The sequence below is a fragment of the Phocoena phocoena genome, chromosome 10 (genome assembly GCF_963924675.1).
Source record: "Phocoena phocoena chromosome 10, mPhoPho1.1, whole genome shotgun sequence".
NCBI lineage: Eukaryota > Metazoa > Chordata > Mammalia > Artiodactyla > Phocoenidae > Phocoena > Phocoena phocoena.
The window spans coordinates 48,253,616-48,272,181 of NC_089228.1; the positions used below are offsets into that span (position 1 = coordinate 48,253,616).

General features: G+C 48.7%; 1 protein-coding gene across 1 annotated transcript in view; it reads right to left on the bottom strand.

Moving 5' to 3' along the window:
• Nucleotides 1–18,566, bottom strand: part of DLEC1 (DLEC1 cilia and flagella associated protein) — an 89,337-nt gene that overhangs the window by 5,215 nt on the left and 65,556 nt on the right. The window contains exons 19-27 of the mRNA XM_065885933.1: nucleotides 17,120–17,259; nucleotides 7,337–7,490; nucleotides 6,778–6,888; nucleotides 5,664–5,794; nucleotides 4,686–4,868; nucleotides 3,829–3,899; nucleotides 3,214–3,365; nucleotides 1,856–1,974; nucleotides 1,272–1,342 (exon numbers count right to left, since the gene is read on the bottom strand). Coding sequence (XP_065742005.1) covers nucleotides 1,272–1,342; nucleotides 1,856–1,974; nucleotides 3,214–3,365; nucleotides 3,829–3,899; nucleotides 4,686–4,868; nucleotides 5,664–5,794; nucleotides 6,778–6,888; nucleotides 7,337–7,490; nucleotides 17,120–17,259 — 1,132 coding nt within the window. The remainder of the gene's footprint in view (nucleotides 1–1,271; nucleotides 1,343–1,855; nucleotides 1,975–3,213; nucleotides 3,366–3,828; nucleotides 3,900–4,685; nucleotides 4,869–5,663; nucleotides 5,795–6,777; nucleotides 6,889–7,336; nucleotides 7,491–17,119; nucleotides 17,260–18,566) is intronic.

Here is an 18,566-nt window from a genome sequence, read left to right on the forward strand (position 1 = left end):
AATCTCACTTTCAGGTAAGAAGAATTGTGCATGTGATGATGAGCCCCAAGGAAGCAACGGTAACCAGGAAAGTAGAAGAGAAATCCCAAATTAAACAAAGGGAAAACAGAAGTCACAAAAAGCAAAACGAAGAAAGTAGGAAAATAACAGTGAAATAAATCATAAAAGAAGAAATACATAGATTAGGTTTTCTAAAGCTCAGCTCTCGGCTGTTTACAAAGAAACACATCAAAGTCATAAAGGGTGAAAACAGAGGGATGGGCAAACACATACCAGGCAAATGCCAGTATACAACCAGCGGGAGCAATGTTGCTATTCGGCGAGGTGGGATTTAAGCACTGAAGGGGCCAAAGAGGAAGGTTACAGGGTGATAAGAGGCATCATTAGCTGTCGAGTGCATCTAACAATACAGAAGCTAAAAACATACAGCAAAACTACAAACGCCAGAAGAACTTGATAAAGATATAATCAGAGTGGACCAATACACTCCAAATGCACAGATCCAGTGGTCAAAAATAAGCAAGGTCACAGAGTGGCCGTTCTCTTCCACCAACAGGATGTTCCCTTGAGTCCCCGAGGAGCTTAAAAACTACAGTGCCCAGACCCTGCCCCTAGAGACTGTGGTTCACTCGGTCTGGGGTGGCCCAGCCTCAAGGTGCTTTAAATAATCCCCGGGAGACTCTGGTTCTCAGCTGGCCCTGGCTCTTCCTGTGGCCCATACGCTCCCTCAGGCCCAGCTGGGTTGCTCTCCTCCTGGCCTCAGCCTGATGGCCCTTGTCACAGACCCCCAGCACTCTGGCCGCCCCCACAGTTGCACTCAGTGCACTCTACACTGGCAGCCCACGGTCACGTCCTGCCCATCAGGCACAGCCCCTGCTGTCCTGTTGCCCCTGTATCCCCAGCTCCTTGCACAGCACCTGGCAAATAGCTCAGGGGCTGCTGGCTGAAGGGAAGAGAAAAGGTGTCCCCTACAAGTGCCTGTCCCTATGCAAGGTGAACCCGACCAGGGGAGGGCATCTGTGGCCCATGGACACTGGGAGACCCCAGGCAAGGATAACTCCTGTCTTTTCGGGTGGAAGTGGCTCTGACAACTCAAGACTGGCTTGGCCAGTCCTGACCTTGGCCCTTGGGGTCCTCCCTCCATACCCCAGCCCACTTGGCTCCAGGTCGTGGGCCATCAGCTTCCCCCACCCCAATCGTCCCTCCCAGCCAGGCCCACCACACGGCAGAGCCTGCAGCAAGAGCCCCGATTTCTCTCGCGAGCATCTCACCACAGGGGCTGGAATTACTCAGGCGAAGGATCCGGGTGACTGTGTCTCCTCCAGAGACCTGGGTGCCGAACCTGGAGACAGGAGACGAGGGTCAGCAGGGCTACAGCCAGCGCACACCCCGCAGGCCAGCTCTCCTGAGAGAGGCAGGAGGCCCCACAGCGGTCTGTCTTCAGCCCAGAGTAACCGAGCCCCAGGGCTGGAGGCCCTCCCCATGCGGTGCCCGGTGAACCATGACCCAGGACTGCTCACCAGTAAACCCCACCCACTCTGCAACCGCACTGACCAACCACACAGACCCCAACGCAGTTGGAGTGAGGGGTCCCAAGTCTGGCCCTGACCTCGGACCACAAGTGACTACTCGGTACTTCTGTCCCCGCAAATCCCTCGGAGATGTGCAGATCACGGCCATGCCCCCTGAGGCCTCTCTCCTCTGGGGTAGCCCTGGCTTGGGGCTTTCGAGCTGGGTGGCACCAAGTGGCCCTGGGCCAGCGGGACAGCAACGAGTTGGTGTGGGCAGCCCGGGGTGGAGGCCAGAGGGTTTCAAGGGTTAGAGCAGGAGGCGGGCGGGGGCGAGGCAGGGATACCTGACAACAGGCTCCTTCTGGATCTGGTCAGTGGTGTAGTGGGCGGTCCTGTGGGAGCTGATGGGGCAGCCCACCACCGCCATGTGCACCGGGATGACCGCTGGGGGCAGGTCTCCCACCTGCAAACACAGCAGTCATGCGTTGCTCTCGTCACCGGCTGCTACCGCAACCCCTGGCTCCCCATCCCCTCCGTTCGAGGCCCTCCCTCCTCCAGCCAGCCCAAGGTCCCCAAAGCTTGGTCGCAACTGGGCGGGGACTCACTCCCCCCTGTCTGACACTCACCCCAGACCCCCCCAAAGGCCTGGCCTCCCAGCCCCGGCTTCCCTGTCCTGCCCTCCCGTCTCTGCTCTCCCGCCCAGCCCTGCGTGCGACTGCACGGATCTCCCAGCTTGAGGGTCTTTGGCCTCTTATGGCCCCTTTGATTAAATTCCTTTATCTTTTAAATGGAAATAACTTTATTATTTTTCTCTGCTAATAAAAAGCGATAAATGTCTTTTTTTAATTTAAAATAGAATGTGTTTCACCCATGATCCTACCCCACCCCCCAGCATGACTCACTGCTAACATTTCAGTGTACCACTGTCTAGACAGACTTGTGTGCATAAAACACAGATATAAATGAGGAGCATTCTGGGCATGCTTTGTTTTGGTAATCTCTCTTCTCTTTACAACATATGATAATTTTACTAATGAAGGTTTGCAGCCTCATTTAACGGGCTGTCCGGAATTCCACTGCGTGGATGTAGCCTAATGTTTTCATCCGATCTTCTCCTGATGGACATGGATGTTTACACCGTTTGCTTTTTTCTCCCCCCTCTATTACAAACAACGCTGAGAAGAAAAGGAAGCCTGGTGTGAATTTATTTGTTCCCTGTGTCCACTTCTTTCCTTGAGGCAACCTTAACTGTGTGTCCCCAGCACCCTGCAGAAGTGCCTCCGAAGGGCGGCACACATTTCCCAGCCGGCCTCGCCGTGCACGTGAGTACCTTTCCCCTGCACCTTCACTGACAACTTTTGAACCTTGCTAATCTCACAAAGACTAGTATTTCAGTGGTTTAACCCTCACTTCTTTGGTTACCAGTGCTGGTGACATGTTTCACGTTCGCTGGCCGTCTCTGTCATTCTTGAGTTGCCTATTCAAACCCTTTGCCTATTTGGGATGCTTTTGCCCCCCTTATTGTTAGTTCAGAAACGCTTTGTATATTAAGGTGATCAACTCTTTGTCATTGGGCACAGCACAATTTAAAGCAATTATCTACCATAACTAACGCATCCAATTGACTAAATAGTTCAAGAAAATCTTCTGTGCAATAACTCAGTAGCCTAGGATTTGGGACACGTTTACTTTGTTTACTTACTGTGCAGATGAGGCTGTCCCAGTACTCGCCCCACATGTTCGCACAGGCTGTGAGGTCAATGCCAAGCTGTTGGTGGGCCCCCAGCACGCCCTGGGAGAGGTGGGGAAAGAAGGCAGCTCCTTTCCCGTGGGACAGCATGCTTTCCATAAACTCTGCAGGAGAACCAGGCATGGGGATTCAGGCCCCAGGGCAGGAAAGAGGTCCAAATCCTCAAGCGTCAACAAAGCACTGAACCAGACAAGCCAACCTACGGCCTCTCCTTGGTCTGGCTAAACAGACCCTCCTCCTGGGAGCCTGGGGCCCAGCGTCCAAGCTTCTCTCACCTCCCACAAGGGCCGAGCCTCAGCCCTCCCTTCTGAGCCACCACCCCTCCCAAATCGAAGCCAGGCCCTTGTGCACAAGCCCCACGCCCTGGCAAGGGGATGGCCTCGTTTAAAAGAGGGGGCGCTGTCAGGTGGAGGGCCACGCCATCTCAGGGACCTTGCTAGAAAAGACGCTGAGAAGTGGTCTCTGGTCAGGGTCCCCTCCTGCAGCAACTGGCCCACCTCCTTGGAAGGCCACGCAAAACGCCGCTCTGGCCAGGCCTGGGCTCAGCGCCTGCCCTGGGACTCTTACCCAGCTGCTCTCGCTTGGCCAAGAGCTCCCGCATCCGAGCCATCTTCAGCAGGGCAGGAGGCACGTCGGGGCTTGACAAGACGGGACGTGGAAATCACATCAAGCCATCCGGGCCCTTCCCCAGACCTGAGCCACCTCCCCTGGCAACCAGCCTCCCCCCAGGTGCCCCGCGGAGGAAGGTGGCCCTGCCTGCTCCTCCCAGGGGAGAGCTGGTCAGGCCTCCTCTTCACCTCTGTCTGTGGTCTTTGCTCGCGCTGCACCCCTACCACCCAAAGCATCCCAGCTGCAGGCCGCCTGCCAGCCCCAGGGATTGCCTCCCAACAAACTCAGGAGGGCTCCAGGGCAGGGACCCCGATCCCCAGGCTCTGCACCTTGGTGACCCATGGATGAAAACCCAGCCCTGACTCCCCAACCCTTGTCCAGCCTCCTGCAACAGGCCGTTTCCACTCTTTGCTGCTGACATCTGTCCTGCATTGAACACATGCTAACTTTCTGCAATGGGCAAGTTAATGGCTCAGGAGCTGTTCCTGGTGCCCTGCAACACCAGCAGTCGGCGGTTTTGAAGCTCCCGCCACCACTACCCCCCCCACCCCCGCCTTAGGAGCTTTGGTGGCGAGGCGTCTGCAGCGGGGTGCTGGTAAACTTAGCCAGCCTCTCGGTGTAAATACTTTCACTGCAGTTGATTCCGAGCTACAGCTTTGCAGCGTGCCTCACTGTATCTCTGCGCACAGTTCCCTCCACCTACAATAACTTCTCCCTCGTCCGCGGGCCCCAGTACCACCTGGCCTGTCTGAAGCCCTCCACCTCAGCAGGCCACATCCTCCCCAGAAGCAGCCTCTGAAAGAAACCAGACTTACAGGCTGGGTTTTTGGCGCAGGCTGTTTGCAGGGCTCCCAAAGTACTCAAACTTGAGGGTAAAAGGGGTCTGTATCGGGGAGCAGTTGGTCAGGATGAGCTGGCGATTCACGCGGGTCCGCAGCGGCACTGCTGAGCCGAAGTCCAGGTGGAGCCTCTCCGGGTGGCCTGGCCACAGCTCTGCACTGGCAACACTGCCCCGAGCCCATGAGCACCCGGTTACACGCCACCCTTGGCCCTGCCCAGAGAGCCACCTGGGGTGGGGGCGCCAGAGCTGCCCGGAAACCAGGCTGCATCCTCCAAGCCCTCATTAAGCTGCCACCCCAGGGCTTCCCTGGTGGCGCAGTGGTTGAGAATCTGCCTGCCAATGCAGGGGACACAGGTTTGAGCCCTGGTCTGGGAAGATCCCACATGCCGCGGAGCAACTAGGCCCGTGAGCCACAGCTACTGAGCCTGCACGTCTGGAGCCTGTGCTCCGCAACAAGAGAGGCTGTGACAGTGAGAGGCCCGCGCACTGCGATGAAGAGTGGCCCCCGCTCGCCGCAACTAGAGAAAGCCCTTGCACAGAAATGAAGACGCAACACAGCCATAAATTAAATAAATAAATAAATAAATAAAGCTGCCACCCCCCAGAGACTCCCGCCTCGCCCACCCGTGATGCCGAGAGGCCTCAAACTCCCCAGGCTTTCCCTGGCCGGGGCAGACCGGCCTGTCTCCCGGTCGCCAGGCCTCGTGTGGGAAAGTCCAAGGTACCCAGAGCCCCGTCCCCTGCCGTCTCCCTGCCTGAACACCACGCCTCCGGTGTGTGGGGAAAGACCACAGAGAAGGCGGTGATGGGCTAGGCGGGGCTGTCCCCAGAGAGTCTGTGAGGGGCCTTTTCCCGGCGCGGGAATCACGGGGAGGAGGCTGGTACCACCTCAAGGCCGGTCCTTTGAACGGCTGCCTCAGCCCCCAGGCCCCCGGGCCTGCCCTGGGCTCACCTGCTGTCGCTGTCCTCTGTAGAGATGGCGATAGCCACCTGCAGTCCCCGGGGTTTCCCGGAAATGCCCAGAACCAGTGGCTCCTTCATGCCCAACACGTTACAAGGGAGGGCCAGGTCCATCAACTCGTCCTATAAGGAAGCCCACCGGGGGTGCATCACTCAGGTAAAGCCCAGGGCTTGGCCTCAGCAGAGGGGCCTCAGATGGGCTCCCACAGCACAGGAGGCTGCTTGTGGGGGGCGGGGGGGCGCTCAACCCAAAGGTCTTGTCCAGGCTCATCTCTGTGGAAGGGCTCCCAGACCCTTCAGTGGGTCACTATGCCCAGACCCGGCCTGTCAGCCCACCCCTGCCCCCCACCGGAGGCCTGGCCCCTTCCTCAGGGCTCCTGGCTGTGAGTCGGCCCCAAATACCTGGGCAGCCCCACGTGAAGGAGACCCCTCCAAGCGGACCTCTGGAGAAGCCGCACATTTATCCTGATGAAGCTGCTACCATAGAAATCAAGCCCTTTCTGCATGAGGTCTGCTCTGTGCCAGGCCTGGGCCCGGCCGTCACCCTCGAGCTCTGGCTCAGCTGTGTAAGAAAGCCCACCGTCCACATGTTCGCCAGAGAGGACTGGGACCTGGGGCTGCTAGTCCCTGCGAGGAAGAAGTTTCCTTCCCCACAAGAACCACAAACAGAGAGCCGGCAGCCACCCAAGTACTGAGCACATTCGGCCCAATGGCCTTCCTGTGGGCTGCACCCAGGAGAAGCTGTGTCCTTCTTGGGAGGAACCTGGGTGCCGCTCAGACGCCCCTGCAGCACCCAGCACAGGGCCCGCCGTGGGCAGCAGCTCTGTTCAGCATCTCCGGGCAGCTGGAAAGCTGGGCCCACCTGCTCCAAAGAGAATGGCCTGGCGAGGGCTAAAGGTGGTCCCCAAGGGTGTCAGGGCACATCCAGGCCCTGTGTCCCTAGACAGCAGGCCCAGTGGCAGTGGGGACCCCAGACCCAAATGCAAGAAGTCTCGCCCCCACTGACGCAGCCCAGGAGAGGGGTCTGGGGTGGACCTCCTGGCCGGCACAGAGGCAGGCAGCCAGGGGAGCTTCCTGGGCACGCAGGCCCCTGAGCCCTCACTCGCCTGGGTGTGAGCAGTCAACTCTAGGCTGAACTGGCGCTCCTCATGGGGGCCCAGCGTGCCACGTCTCGGGGAGACTCTTGCTGTGCAGAAGCTTGCTTGGAGCCCCAGGAGCTGGCAGACACATGGGTGGGGTCACATGCTGGGCTTCCAGGATGGACCCGGGGTCCAGACAGAGGGCTCAGCACCGCCGCATACCCTGGGGAGGCTGGCGGACTGGGGGCCCCCAGCGAGACCAGCAGGGTGGGGTGCTCCTGAGTGGGGATAAACCACAGGTCCCTCTCCTCTCCTGTCCCACCACAGATGGACCTCATCCCTGTCAGGGGTTCTCTGGACTAAATAAGCCACCCTGGGAGGCCCAGGGTGATGGGGAACAGGGACAGCTGGCTCTGATGCACAGGGATGTGGCCCCATCTGCCGTGGCACGTGGGGCAGGCGGCAGAGTCAGCTCCAGGGGCAGTAATCTGTTCTGGGCGGTGTCTGGGGGACAACGTCCCCCTCCACACAGGCCTCTGGGGCTGAGGGTTGCAGGCCTAGGGCCCGACAGTGTGGGCTCACCCACCTTGCCCCAGTGGAACTGGGTGGGCAGGAGTGTGCCATTGATGAGTGCGACCGGCGTCTTGGTGGGCACGCCCAGGTAGAGGTTGGTGACCTCCACCTGGCTGCTCTGCAGGTACACGTAGGGCTCCTGCACCTCGGCATACACAGGCAGGTGGCTGGAACACAAGGAAGTAAAAGGCACACTCAACAGAAAGGAAGAATTAAAACTCCTCCCTATGTGCAGATGACCTGATGGTCCACGTAGAAAATCCCAAGGAATCGATTTTTTAAAAAAATCTTAGAACTAATGAGTGAGTCAGCAAAGTGACAGGGTAAAAATCAACACATAAAAATCAATCACTTTTTTTTTCTTTTTGGCTGTGACAGGAGGCCTGTGGGATTTTTAGTTCCCTGACCAGGGATCAAACCCGGGCCCTCGGCAGTAACGCACAGAGTCCTAACCACTGGACCTCCAGGGAACTCCAAAATCAATCACATTTTTACAGGCTGACAAAGAACATGTAGAAACAGAAGTTAAAAATATAATACCATTTATAATTGCTCGAAAAATTGAAATACTTTGGTAAATATCTAATAAAACACGTATAGAATTTGTGTGCTGAAAACTACAAAAACACCAATGAAAGAAATCGAAGATGACTATAGAGAGGCATAAACCATGTTCATGGATTAAAAAGCTCAACACAGAAGTCAATTCTTCCCAAATTGATCTATTAAGTTTAACACAATTCTTATCAAACTCCTAGCCAGGATTTTTATAGATATAGACAAGCTTATTGTAACATTTATATAGAAAGATAAAGGACACAGACTAAAACAATTTTTAAAAAGAATAAAGTGGGAAATTACTGGATGTTAAGACTTACTATACAGCTACAGCAATCAAGTTAGTGTGTTACTGGTGGAGGGATGTATACAACAGATCAATGGAACAATGTAGAAAACCTAGAAACAGACCCACACAAATATGTCTGAGGGTATTTTTTTCCTTATATAAGGAACGGAGATAACATGCATTTTGCTTTTAACTTTTTATTTTGAAATACTGTAGATTCACATGCAGCTGTAACAAAAAAAAATACAAAGGGATCCAATATACTCTTCACCCAATTTCCCAATAGTAACATCTTGCCTAACTATAGCACAATGTCACAAGCAGGAGACCAAGACGGATACAATCCAGCGATCTTATTCAGACCCCATCAGGTTTACATGGACTCGTTTGTATGTATTTACTTCTACGCAATTTTATCACACGTAGATACGCACGACACCACCACAGTCAAGACACAGAACGGTTCCATTACAAGGATGTCTCATGCTATCTTCCTTTTTTTTAACCTCCTCCCTGCCCCCATTTTTTTGGGGGTGGGCCATAAATTTCTGAGTGCTGTTCACTTTGTTCAATAATTAAGGATTTTTCCAACAGACAAAAAACACTTTACCATCTTGGCCAGCTTGGCAATCCTCAAGAATATCAAAGAAGAAAAGACTTGTCCCCATAAACAGCTGTAAAATATATTTGAAAATGAGGTTTAATTGCAGTTATCATGCTATCTTTTTATAGCCACAGAACGAGCCTGAGATAGGTCATAGATTCAAAAGCCAAACAAAAGATAGAGATTGGCAAAATGTATTAAAAAAAATGATCCCACTGTATACTGTCTGCAAGAGACACCTTAGATTCAAAGACACAAATATGCCGAAAGTAAAAGGATGGAAAAATATACTGCAAACAGTACCCAAAAGAGAGCTATTGTAGCTATTTTAATGTGAGATGAAATAGACTTTAGGACAAAAGTTGTTACTAGAGACAAAGAAGGGTATTTTATAATTATAAGAAGGTCAATCCATCAGGAAGACATTACAATTATAAATACACATGTCTAGCAACACTGTTCCAAAATACATGAAGCAAAAAATGACAGGATTGAAGGGAGAAACTGACAATTCCAAAATAGTGATTAGAGATTTCAATACCTCATTTTAAATAGTGGACAGAACAACTAAGCAGAAGATGAACAGGAAATAGAAGACTTAACACTATAAACCAACCAGACCTCTATATAACACTCTATCCAACAACAGCAAAATGTTTCCTATGTGTACATGGAATATTCTCTAGAACAGACCATAAGATAGCTCATACAACAAGCCTCAGATTTAAAAGGCTGAAGTTATACAAAGTATGTCCTCCAACAACAAGAGAATCAAATTAAAAATCAAAAACAGAAAATAATTTGAGAAACAAAAGTATGTGTAAATTAAACAACACACTCCCAAATAAACAATAGGTCAAATAAGAAAATTTTTGGTTGACTATGCAAAAATTAGTGAAAAACACCACATTAATTTTAAAAAGGACAAAAATGGCATGATTATTTCAAAAGACGCAGAAAAAACATTCAATGAAATCTTACGTTCTTTCATGAGAAAAACAATCAGCAAACTAGGAATAGAAGGGAACGTCCACAACCTGATAAAGGACATCTACAAAAAGCCTACAGCTAATATCATACTGAAAGGTAAAAGATAATGTTCTCCTTTTAAGATCAGAAACAAGGCAAGGACATCCAACCTTGCCACTTTCATTCAACACTGTACTGGAGTATCATTAGGTCCATTAGGCAGGAAATAGAAAGGAAAGGCATCCAGATTGGAAAGGAAGATGTAGGGACTTACCTCGTGGCTCAGTGGTTAAGAATCTGCCTGCCAATGCAGGGGACACGGGTTCGAGCCCTGGTCCGGGAAGATCCCACATGCCACACACTAAGCCCATGCACCACAACTACTGAGCCTGCGCTCTAGAGTCCGCGAGCCACAAATGCTGAGCCTGCACACCACAACTACTGAAGCCCATGCGCCCTAGAGCCCATGCTCCACAACAAGACAAGCCACTGCAATGAGAAGCCCACGCACCACAACGAAGAGTAGCCCCCGCTCGCCACAACTAGAGAAAGCCCGTGCACAGCAACGAACACCCAACACAGCCAAAAATAAATAAATAAATAAAAATTTAAAAGAAGAAAAAGGAAAGGAAGATGTAAAATTATCTCTAAATGCAGACGACATGATCTTCTATTTAGAAAACTATCAGAAGTAATGTGTTCAGCAAGGTTGTAGGATACAGGGTCAATATACAAAAAACTATATGTATTTCTACACACTAACAATGAATAATAATGAAATGTGATTAAGAAAAGTCCATTTCCAAAAGCATCGAAAATGATACAATACTTAGGAATAACTTTAACAAAAAATGTACAAGACTTGTACACTGAAAACCTCACTGAAAGAAATGAAAAGACCTAAATAAATGGAAAGACATTTCATGTTCAAGAATGGGAAGACTTAATATTGTCAGGATGGCAATACTTCCCAAACGGATCGGCAGATTCAACACACTCCCTATTAAAATCCCAGCTGCCTCTTTGCAGAAATTGATAAACTGGTCCTAAAATTCATACAGAAATTCAAAGAACCCAGAATAGCCAAAACAATCCTGAGAAAGAAAAACAAAGTTGGAGAATTCATACTTCCTGATTTCAAAACTTACTATAAAGCCACATTAATCAAAACAATGTTGATACGGCATAAGAACAGACCTATAGATCAGTGGAACAGAACTGACAGTCCATAAATAAACCCTCATGCTTACAGTCAACTGATTTTTGACAAAGGGTGCCAAGACAATTCAATGGATAAAGAAAAGTCTTTTTAAGAAACCGTACTGAGACAACTGATTATCTAGTTGGAAAAGAATGAACCTGGATTCTTTCCTCACACCATACACAAAAACTAACTCAAAATGGATCAGAGACCTAAGAATAAGAACTAAAACTATGAAACTCTCAGAAGAAAACATGTGAGTAAATATTTGTGACATTAGGCAATGGTTTCTTAGATATAACACCAAAACCACAAGCAACAAACGAGAAAAATACATAAACTGGAATTCACCAAAATTTAAAACTTTTGTGCTTCAAAGTATACATACCATCAAGAAAGTAAAAGGACAATTCTCAGAGTGGGAGAAAATATTTGAAAATCATATACCTAATAATAGACATGTATCTAGAATATACATAAAGAACAACACTTCCATCTCAAAAAAAAAGGAACACTTGCATCTCAATAATAAAAAGACAAATAACCTTATTTTTTTTAAATGGGCACAGAATTCAAGAGATAGTTCTCCAAAGAGGATCTACAGATAACCAATAAGCATATGAAAGATGCTAAACATCATTTGCCATCAGGAAAACTCAAATCAAATCCTCAGTGAAATATCACTTCACACACACCAGGATGAGTGCCACTGAAGGATAGATTGTAACAAGTGTTGCTGAGGAAGAGAAGAAATAGGAGAGCAGGGTGGAGAAGGATGGAGAGTGGGTCCCGACTGGCAACTATTATGTTTGCCCCATATATCATTATTATAATATGATACACTATGCTAACATTATGCATAATTTGTGAAAATTTTTAAATAAAGAATAAAGTAAATATAATGCTATTCCAATGAGAAAAAAATTAAAAGAAAGGCTGTAATCAGATTAACTGATAAAACAGAGGAGAACAAAACTATTACTTGAGACCCCTGGAGAAGGCCAAGCAGAGATTCCGTAACAGTGGAGTGAGAGGCATCACAAGGCAGAATGGGCTGTGGGGAAAGAGCAGGGCAGGTAACTAAAGGAGCGCTGGGAGATTATCCTGGCGGCTTCAGCTATACTGGCTCCCAGAGCTCAGGCATCACACAGAAGACTGGTAAATCCTGCAACAGGATTTGCCCGACCCGCAGTGAAGAATGTGGGCGTGGCCCTGGAGAGAGGTCACAGCAGGTCCTGCAGGAACACTGGGCTTCTCAACTGTCTCTGAGGGAAAATGACCAAAAAGTCCTATTTATGAAGGAAGGAAGGGACTGATTCGTGTAGCTGGCCAGTGTGGGTTTCCTCGACTGTTTGTCTTGGGCTGTTTTCCCCAGAGGCCCCTTCCCTTTACGGGATTCAGGAAGCTGTCTGCTCTGAGGGTACTCACACACACTCAGTCCTGGGAGGAGGACTCCATCCACACCTACACCCACATACTCAGAGGAAACTGACACCACCGGCTCCTTATGCAAATCAACTTCCTCCTTCAGAACAGGAATGGGCAGCCAAGGATTATTAGATGTAGAAAGAAACCCAAAAAGTGAGGAAAGATTCCAAACCAGAATCTGAGGAAACTAAAATTCGTTTCCTCGGGGGAATCTGAGAGGCTGTTGCATCCATAAGACAATAACAGATGACTACAGAAAAGGAATAATTCATTAAAAAAAAAAAAAAAAGCTTGAAATTGAAATGCATGATTGCCAAAACAAGGGTATCCACCAGAGACTTAGTGACCTGCAGGGCCAAGGGCATATCCCTGAGCGAGGAGAAAACCCCAAGAGATGGAAAATATGAAGAAAATGGTTAAACTCATGCAGTATAGATCCAGCAGGTTTGTGGCGGACTGTGGTAGCTATTGTTTTTACTGTCCAGCAAGCTTTCCCACCTGCCTCTTCTGGAGCTGGATCCTTGCCCCCTGCCACGGGGAGGTAGGGCCTGTGAGGGGAGGTGACCAAAGAGATCCATTCAGAGTGTATCTCTGGAGAAAGCTGATTTCATTTTTCACAGAGGTTATTAAGCTGGGAGTGTGTGAGCCTGGAACTCTAAGTGGCCCCCTTCCCTGGGGCCTTGTGGCCAAGGGCCCCTGCCAATAGGGGAGAGAAAGGCCAACAAAGAGAGAGAAGCAGAGTTGAAGGATGGGGTGGGTGCAGGAGAGGGAAGGAGGGCGGACAATGAGAGAGAAGTAGAAGACCAGACAAAGGAAGAGGCTGGAGCCCTGGATTCAGTAGGGCAGGAATGCCCAGGTACATGAGCCAGTGGTTCCCCTTTTTTGCCTAAATTGATGTGTTTCCCTCACTTGCAACTGTAAACATTCTGACTAATACAAGGTCCTTTAAGAAGAAAGAATAAAGATAAGAAAAGAAATGAAATAAGCAGAGACTGAATAAAAGGTATTCATTCTGCCTGAGGAGAAGACAGTCTTAACCTTCTTATTTAAGGACCGTGAAGAACCACGCAATTACCGGTGGCTTTGAAAAGACTCATACTTAGACCCATAACGTTAGTTGTAGAAGAGCACATTTGAATGAGACATTGCTGGTACCTTCCCCCCTGTTGCTGGTCCAAGTACCAAAAGTCTGAGAATATCTGTCACTGTGACAGTCTGGGGTGATGGGCATCTCATACCCTGGAGGTGGAAGTATAAAATGGTACATTCTCTTTGGAGGATAATTCAAGTATTCATGAAGATTTAAAGTGAGCAGTTAAAGTTTTTATAACAAAATACATGCAGAAATGACTACAAAACAAATATACAGTTTAAATATCTATACAGTTTAAAGAATAATAATAAAAAGAACAACTGTGTACCACCCCCCTTTTTTTGGTTAAGAAACAAAATGTTACCATCAGTCAACTTAAGAAAATGAATATTATGCTTCAAAATAGTTTGAGAAGGGTTGGGGGGAGAAATGGATGAGGCATGTGGATGAAGCAGTATTTGTCGTGATTTGATAATTACTGAAATTAGATGACGGATACACAGGGGTTCATTATACTATACTATCTTTATATATGTAAGAAATTTTCCATGAGAAAGGAAGGAAGGAAGGAAAGGAGGGAGTGAGGGAGGGAATATCACTAATAACCTTCGAAATCTCCAGTGTGTTCCTCCCAGAATACAATGGTATTTGCTCATTTAAAAATGCCATGTATACACTCAACTAATATTTGACAAGAGAGCCAAGAATACCCTAAACAGGGACTTCCCCGGTGGCGCAGTGGTTGGTTAAGAATCCGCCTGCCAATGCAGGGTACACGGGTTCGAGCCCTGGTCTGGGAAGATCCCACATGCCATGGAGCAACTAAGCCTGTGTGCCACAACTACTGAGCCTGTGCTCTACAGCCCATGAGCCACAACTACTGAGCCCACGTGCCTAGAGCCTGCGCTCCGCAACAAGAGAAGCCACTGCAATAAGAAGCCCGCGTACTGCGACAAAGAGTAGCCCCTGCACGCCACAACTAGAGAAAGCCTGCGTGCAGCAACGAAGACCCAATGCAACCAAAAATAAATAAATAAATAAATTTGTTTAAAAATTAAAAAAAAAAGAATACCCTAAACAGACATTTCTCCAAAGAAGACATACAGATGGCCAATGGGCACATGAAAAGATGCTCAACATCACTAATTATTAGAGAAATGCTAATGAGAACTACAATGAGGTACCACCTCATATCAGTCAGAATGACCGTCATTAAAAAGTCTACAAATAATAAATGCTAGAGAGGTTGTGGAGAAAAGGGAACCTTCCTGCACTGTTGGTGGGAATGTAAATTGGTTCAACCGTTTTGGAGAACTGTATAGAGCTTCCTTTAAAAACTAAAAATAGCATTAAAATATGATCCTACAATCTCATTCCTGGGCATATATCCAGAGAAAAATCACAATTCAAAAAGATACATGCACCCTGATGTTCACTGCAGCACTATTTACAATAGCCAGGTCATGGAAGCAACCAAAATGTACATCAACAGATGAATGGATAAAGAAGATGTGGTACATATACACAATGGAATAATACTCAGTCATAAAAAAGTGAATGAAATAATGCCATTTGCAGCAACATGAATGGCCCTAGAGATTTCTTTTTTTTTTTTTTCATTTTTGGCTGCGCTGTACTGCTTGTGGGATATTAGTTCCCCAACCAGGGGCTGAACCTGGGCCCCAGCAGTGAAAGCGCCAAGTCCCAACCACTGGACTGCCAGGGAATTCCCGAGATTATCATATTAAGTGAAGTAAGTCAGACAGAGAAAGACAAATATCCTATGATATCACTTATATGTGGAATCTAAAAAAAAGGATACAAATAAAGTTATTTACAAAGCAGACACAGACTCACAGACATAGGAAACAAACTTATGGTTACCAAAGGGGATAGTGGCGCAGGGGTGGGGAGAGATAAATTAGGAGTTTGGGATTAACATATACACACTACTGTATATAAAACAGGTAAACAACAAGAACCTACTGTACAGCACAGGAAACTATAGGCAATAACTTGTAATAACACATAATGGAAAAGAATCTGAAAAAGAATATATTATGTGTATGTATAACTGAATCACTTTGCTGTGCACTTGAAACTAACACAACATTGTAAATTAACTATACTTCAATTTTTAAAAAATGAACACCTGGGAAAATGTCCTGGGAAAGGACAGTCTCTTCAACAAGTGGTGTTGGGAAAACTGGGTAACCACATGTAGAAAAATGAAATTGAACCCCTATCGTACACCACGCACAAAAATTACCTTGAAATGGCTCGAAGACATAAACATAAGATCTGATACTATAAAACACCTAGAAGAAAACACAGGGAAGAAGTTCTTCAACATCAGTCTTGGGGATGCTTCTTTGGATTTGACACCAAAAGTACAAAAAACAATACGAGCAAAAATAAACAAGTGAGGGGGACTTCCCTGGTGGTCCAGTGGTTAAGACTCCATGCTCCCAATGCAGGGGGCCCAAGTTCAATCCCTGGTCGGGGAACTGAGATCCCACATACCACAACTAAGCCTGCGTGCTGCCAACTACTGAGCCCGTGCTCTAGAGCCCTCCCGCCACAACTAGAGAAGCCTGCACACCGCAACCAGAGAAGCCAGTGCGCTGCAACGAAGACCAGCACAGCCAAAATAAAATAATTAAAAAAAAAAAAAAACAAGTGAGACTACATCAAACTAAAAAGCTTCTGCAAAGCAAAAGAAGCAATGAACAAAATGAAAAGACAACCTACCAAATGGGAGAAAGTATTTGCACACTGTGGACAAAGAATGCTGCCTGCCATTTCAGTAAACAAAGGATGTTGCAACCATCAAGCCAGCAGTCACTGCACCTGCCTCCACCAGTGCACCCTGAGGGGAATTCAGGATGGAGAGAGACAGGGTACCAGCCATACGTAGTTAAAATGCATATTAAAGGAATGATTTCAATAAGCCCAGAATCTTGCATCTTCCCATACCCAGAAAAGCACTAAAATCATTAACTTGAGATGTCTGTTTCTTGTGATTAGCAGTAATCTTTTGATGTTCCCCTGTATGTTGTTTTTGTTTTGTTTTTTTTCAGCAAAAACTCCCATATATTCTGGCTCCTCCTCCCTTACCTCAGAGCTATCTGAGAGGCTGTTTTCTGGACTATAGTCCTCAGTAAGGTCCCAGAATAAAACATAATTCTCAACTTTTAGGTTGTGCTTTTTTTTTTTTCAGTCGGCAATAACACATATCTGATAAGGGGTTAATATCCAAAATTATACAAAGAACTCATACAACTCAACAGCAAAAAGCCAAACAAATCAAATTAAAAAGTGGGCAGAGGAACTAGACATTTTTCCAAAGAAGACATCTAAATGGCCAATAGGTGCATGAAGAGATGCTCAGCAACACTAATCATCAGGGAAATGCAAATCAAAACCACAATGAGGGGCTTCCCTGGTGGCCCAGTGGTTGAGAGTCCGCCTGCCGATGCAGGGGACACGGGTTCGAGCCCCGGTCTGGGAAGATCCCACATGCCGATAAACACATATCAAGACCTTTAAATTCTGAAACGTCTATAGACAAATACGTAACTACACACAATATAAATAAATATGCCACGAATATGCAAAGAGTGTGTCGTACTGGCTCCCTCCCCACCTCCTTACCTGCAGGTCCCGTTTACCACCTCCAGCTTCAGGACAGTCTGCAGACACTGGCAGTGCCGGGCCTCCAACGTGACGCTCACTCTGCACTCCCCCAGCGGCTGAACTTGGCCACTGGACGGCTCGATGACGAAGGGAGACACCTGATGGGGAAAAGGACGAGGAGTGGGGACACATGGAACTGCAGAACTGGGTGCTGGCCATGAACAACCAGGGTTGCCCCCAAGCTGCCCCCACCCCCATCCCCCGCGCGCTTCTAGGATGCGGAAGGAGGCAAGCGGGTGGGGGAACACAGCTGAGCAAGAGCTCAGGATGAAGAGGATGAAAACTGAGTCTCCAAGGAAAGGAGGTGGAAGGCAGAGGGAGTCGCCCTCGGCGCGGTGGCTCTGAGAGGTCTGCCGGCCCTGCTGCGCAGGCGCGTCAGGAACCGTCGGCTTCAAGTAAGGAAAGCCACCAAGCCCCCAAACTAGGGGACAAGCTTCCATGTGGCCACAGATTTGCCCTTTGCACCTGTAACTGTGCCTTCCTGGGACAGACCCCTCCCCATATCCTCTACTGTAGCTCCTCTCTGAAGCACCTAGATGACAGTATCCGCTGCATGCTTCCTAAGGTGTTTTACAGACGCTAAAACCACCACCAAATGGAAGAAATTAACTACTTGATGACCATGAGCACGTAGTCCCCGGACCTACTGGAGCCTGAGGATTGCTAACGTTAACCCCTGTGACACCGCCATTACCTCACCATCCACCAAGCAGAGAACTGTGTACGAACTGAGCACATACGCTATGATCCACCTCCCTCACCTGGCCTTCAAAAATGTTTTCCTGAGACCCTTCAGGAAGTTTGAGGTTTTTGAGCACGAGCCCCCTAGTTTCCTTGTCTGGCACCTTAAACACTACACCTTCCTTCACCACAAGCTGCTGTCCGTAGATGGGCTTTATTGCACGTGGGCAAGCGGACCCAAGCTTGGTTCAGTAACACACCCACATGGTCTCTTCCCCACCCCGTCACACTCTCACCTCACTCAGCCCCACTGCAGGCTAGTTCCCACTCACCCGGCATGTCCACCCCCTGCCCCATACCAGGCACTAAAAGGGAAAGGAAAAGGCTTGGGGAGAAGAGTGCCCCTCTCCCTGTCCAGGCTGAGGCCAGGAGCACCAGCCTGACTGTGCAGCCCCAGGGCCCCAGATGGGCCGCACTGGCTAGTCGGGGTGTCACTGGACGTTGAAAGCTTACAACCAGGAGGGAGGTTACTCCTCTTTGGTCTCTTCCTTCCTTGAGACCAAGGCCATGACGGAGTGCAAGGCACCTGCCTGGAGGGAGACCTGGCCGCCCCTGCCCGGTCCCACCCCACCTCCACCCTGGCCGCCGTGCTGTGCTACCTTGGGCCCTGTAACCTCTCACTTCAGAGGTTCCACCGCCCTGGCACTGGAGGGAGGGTGGGCTG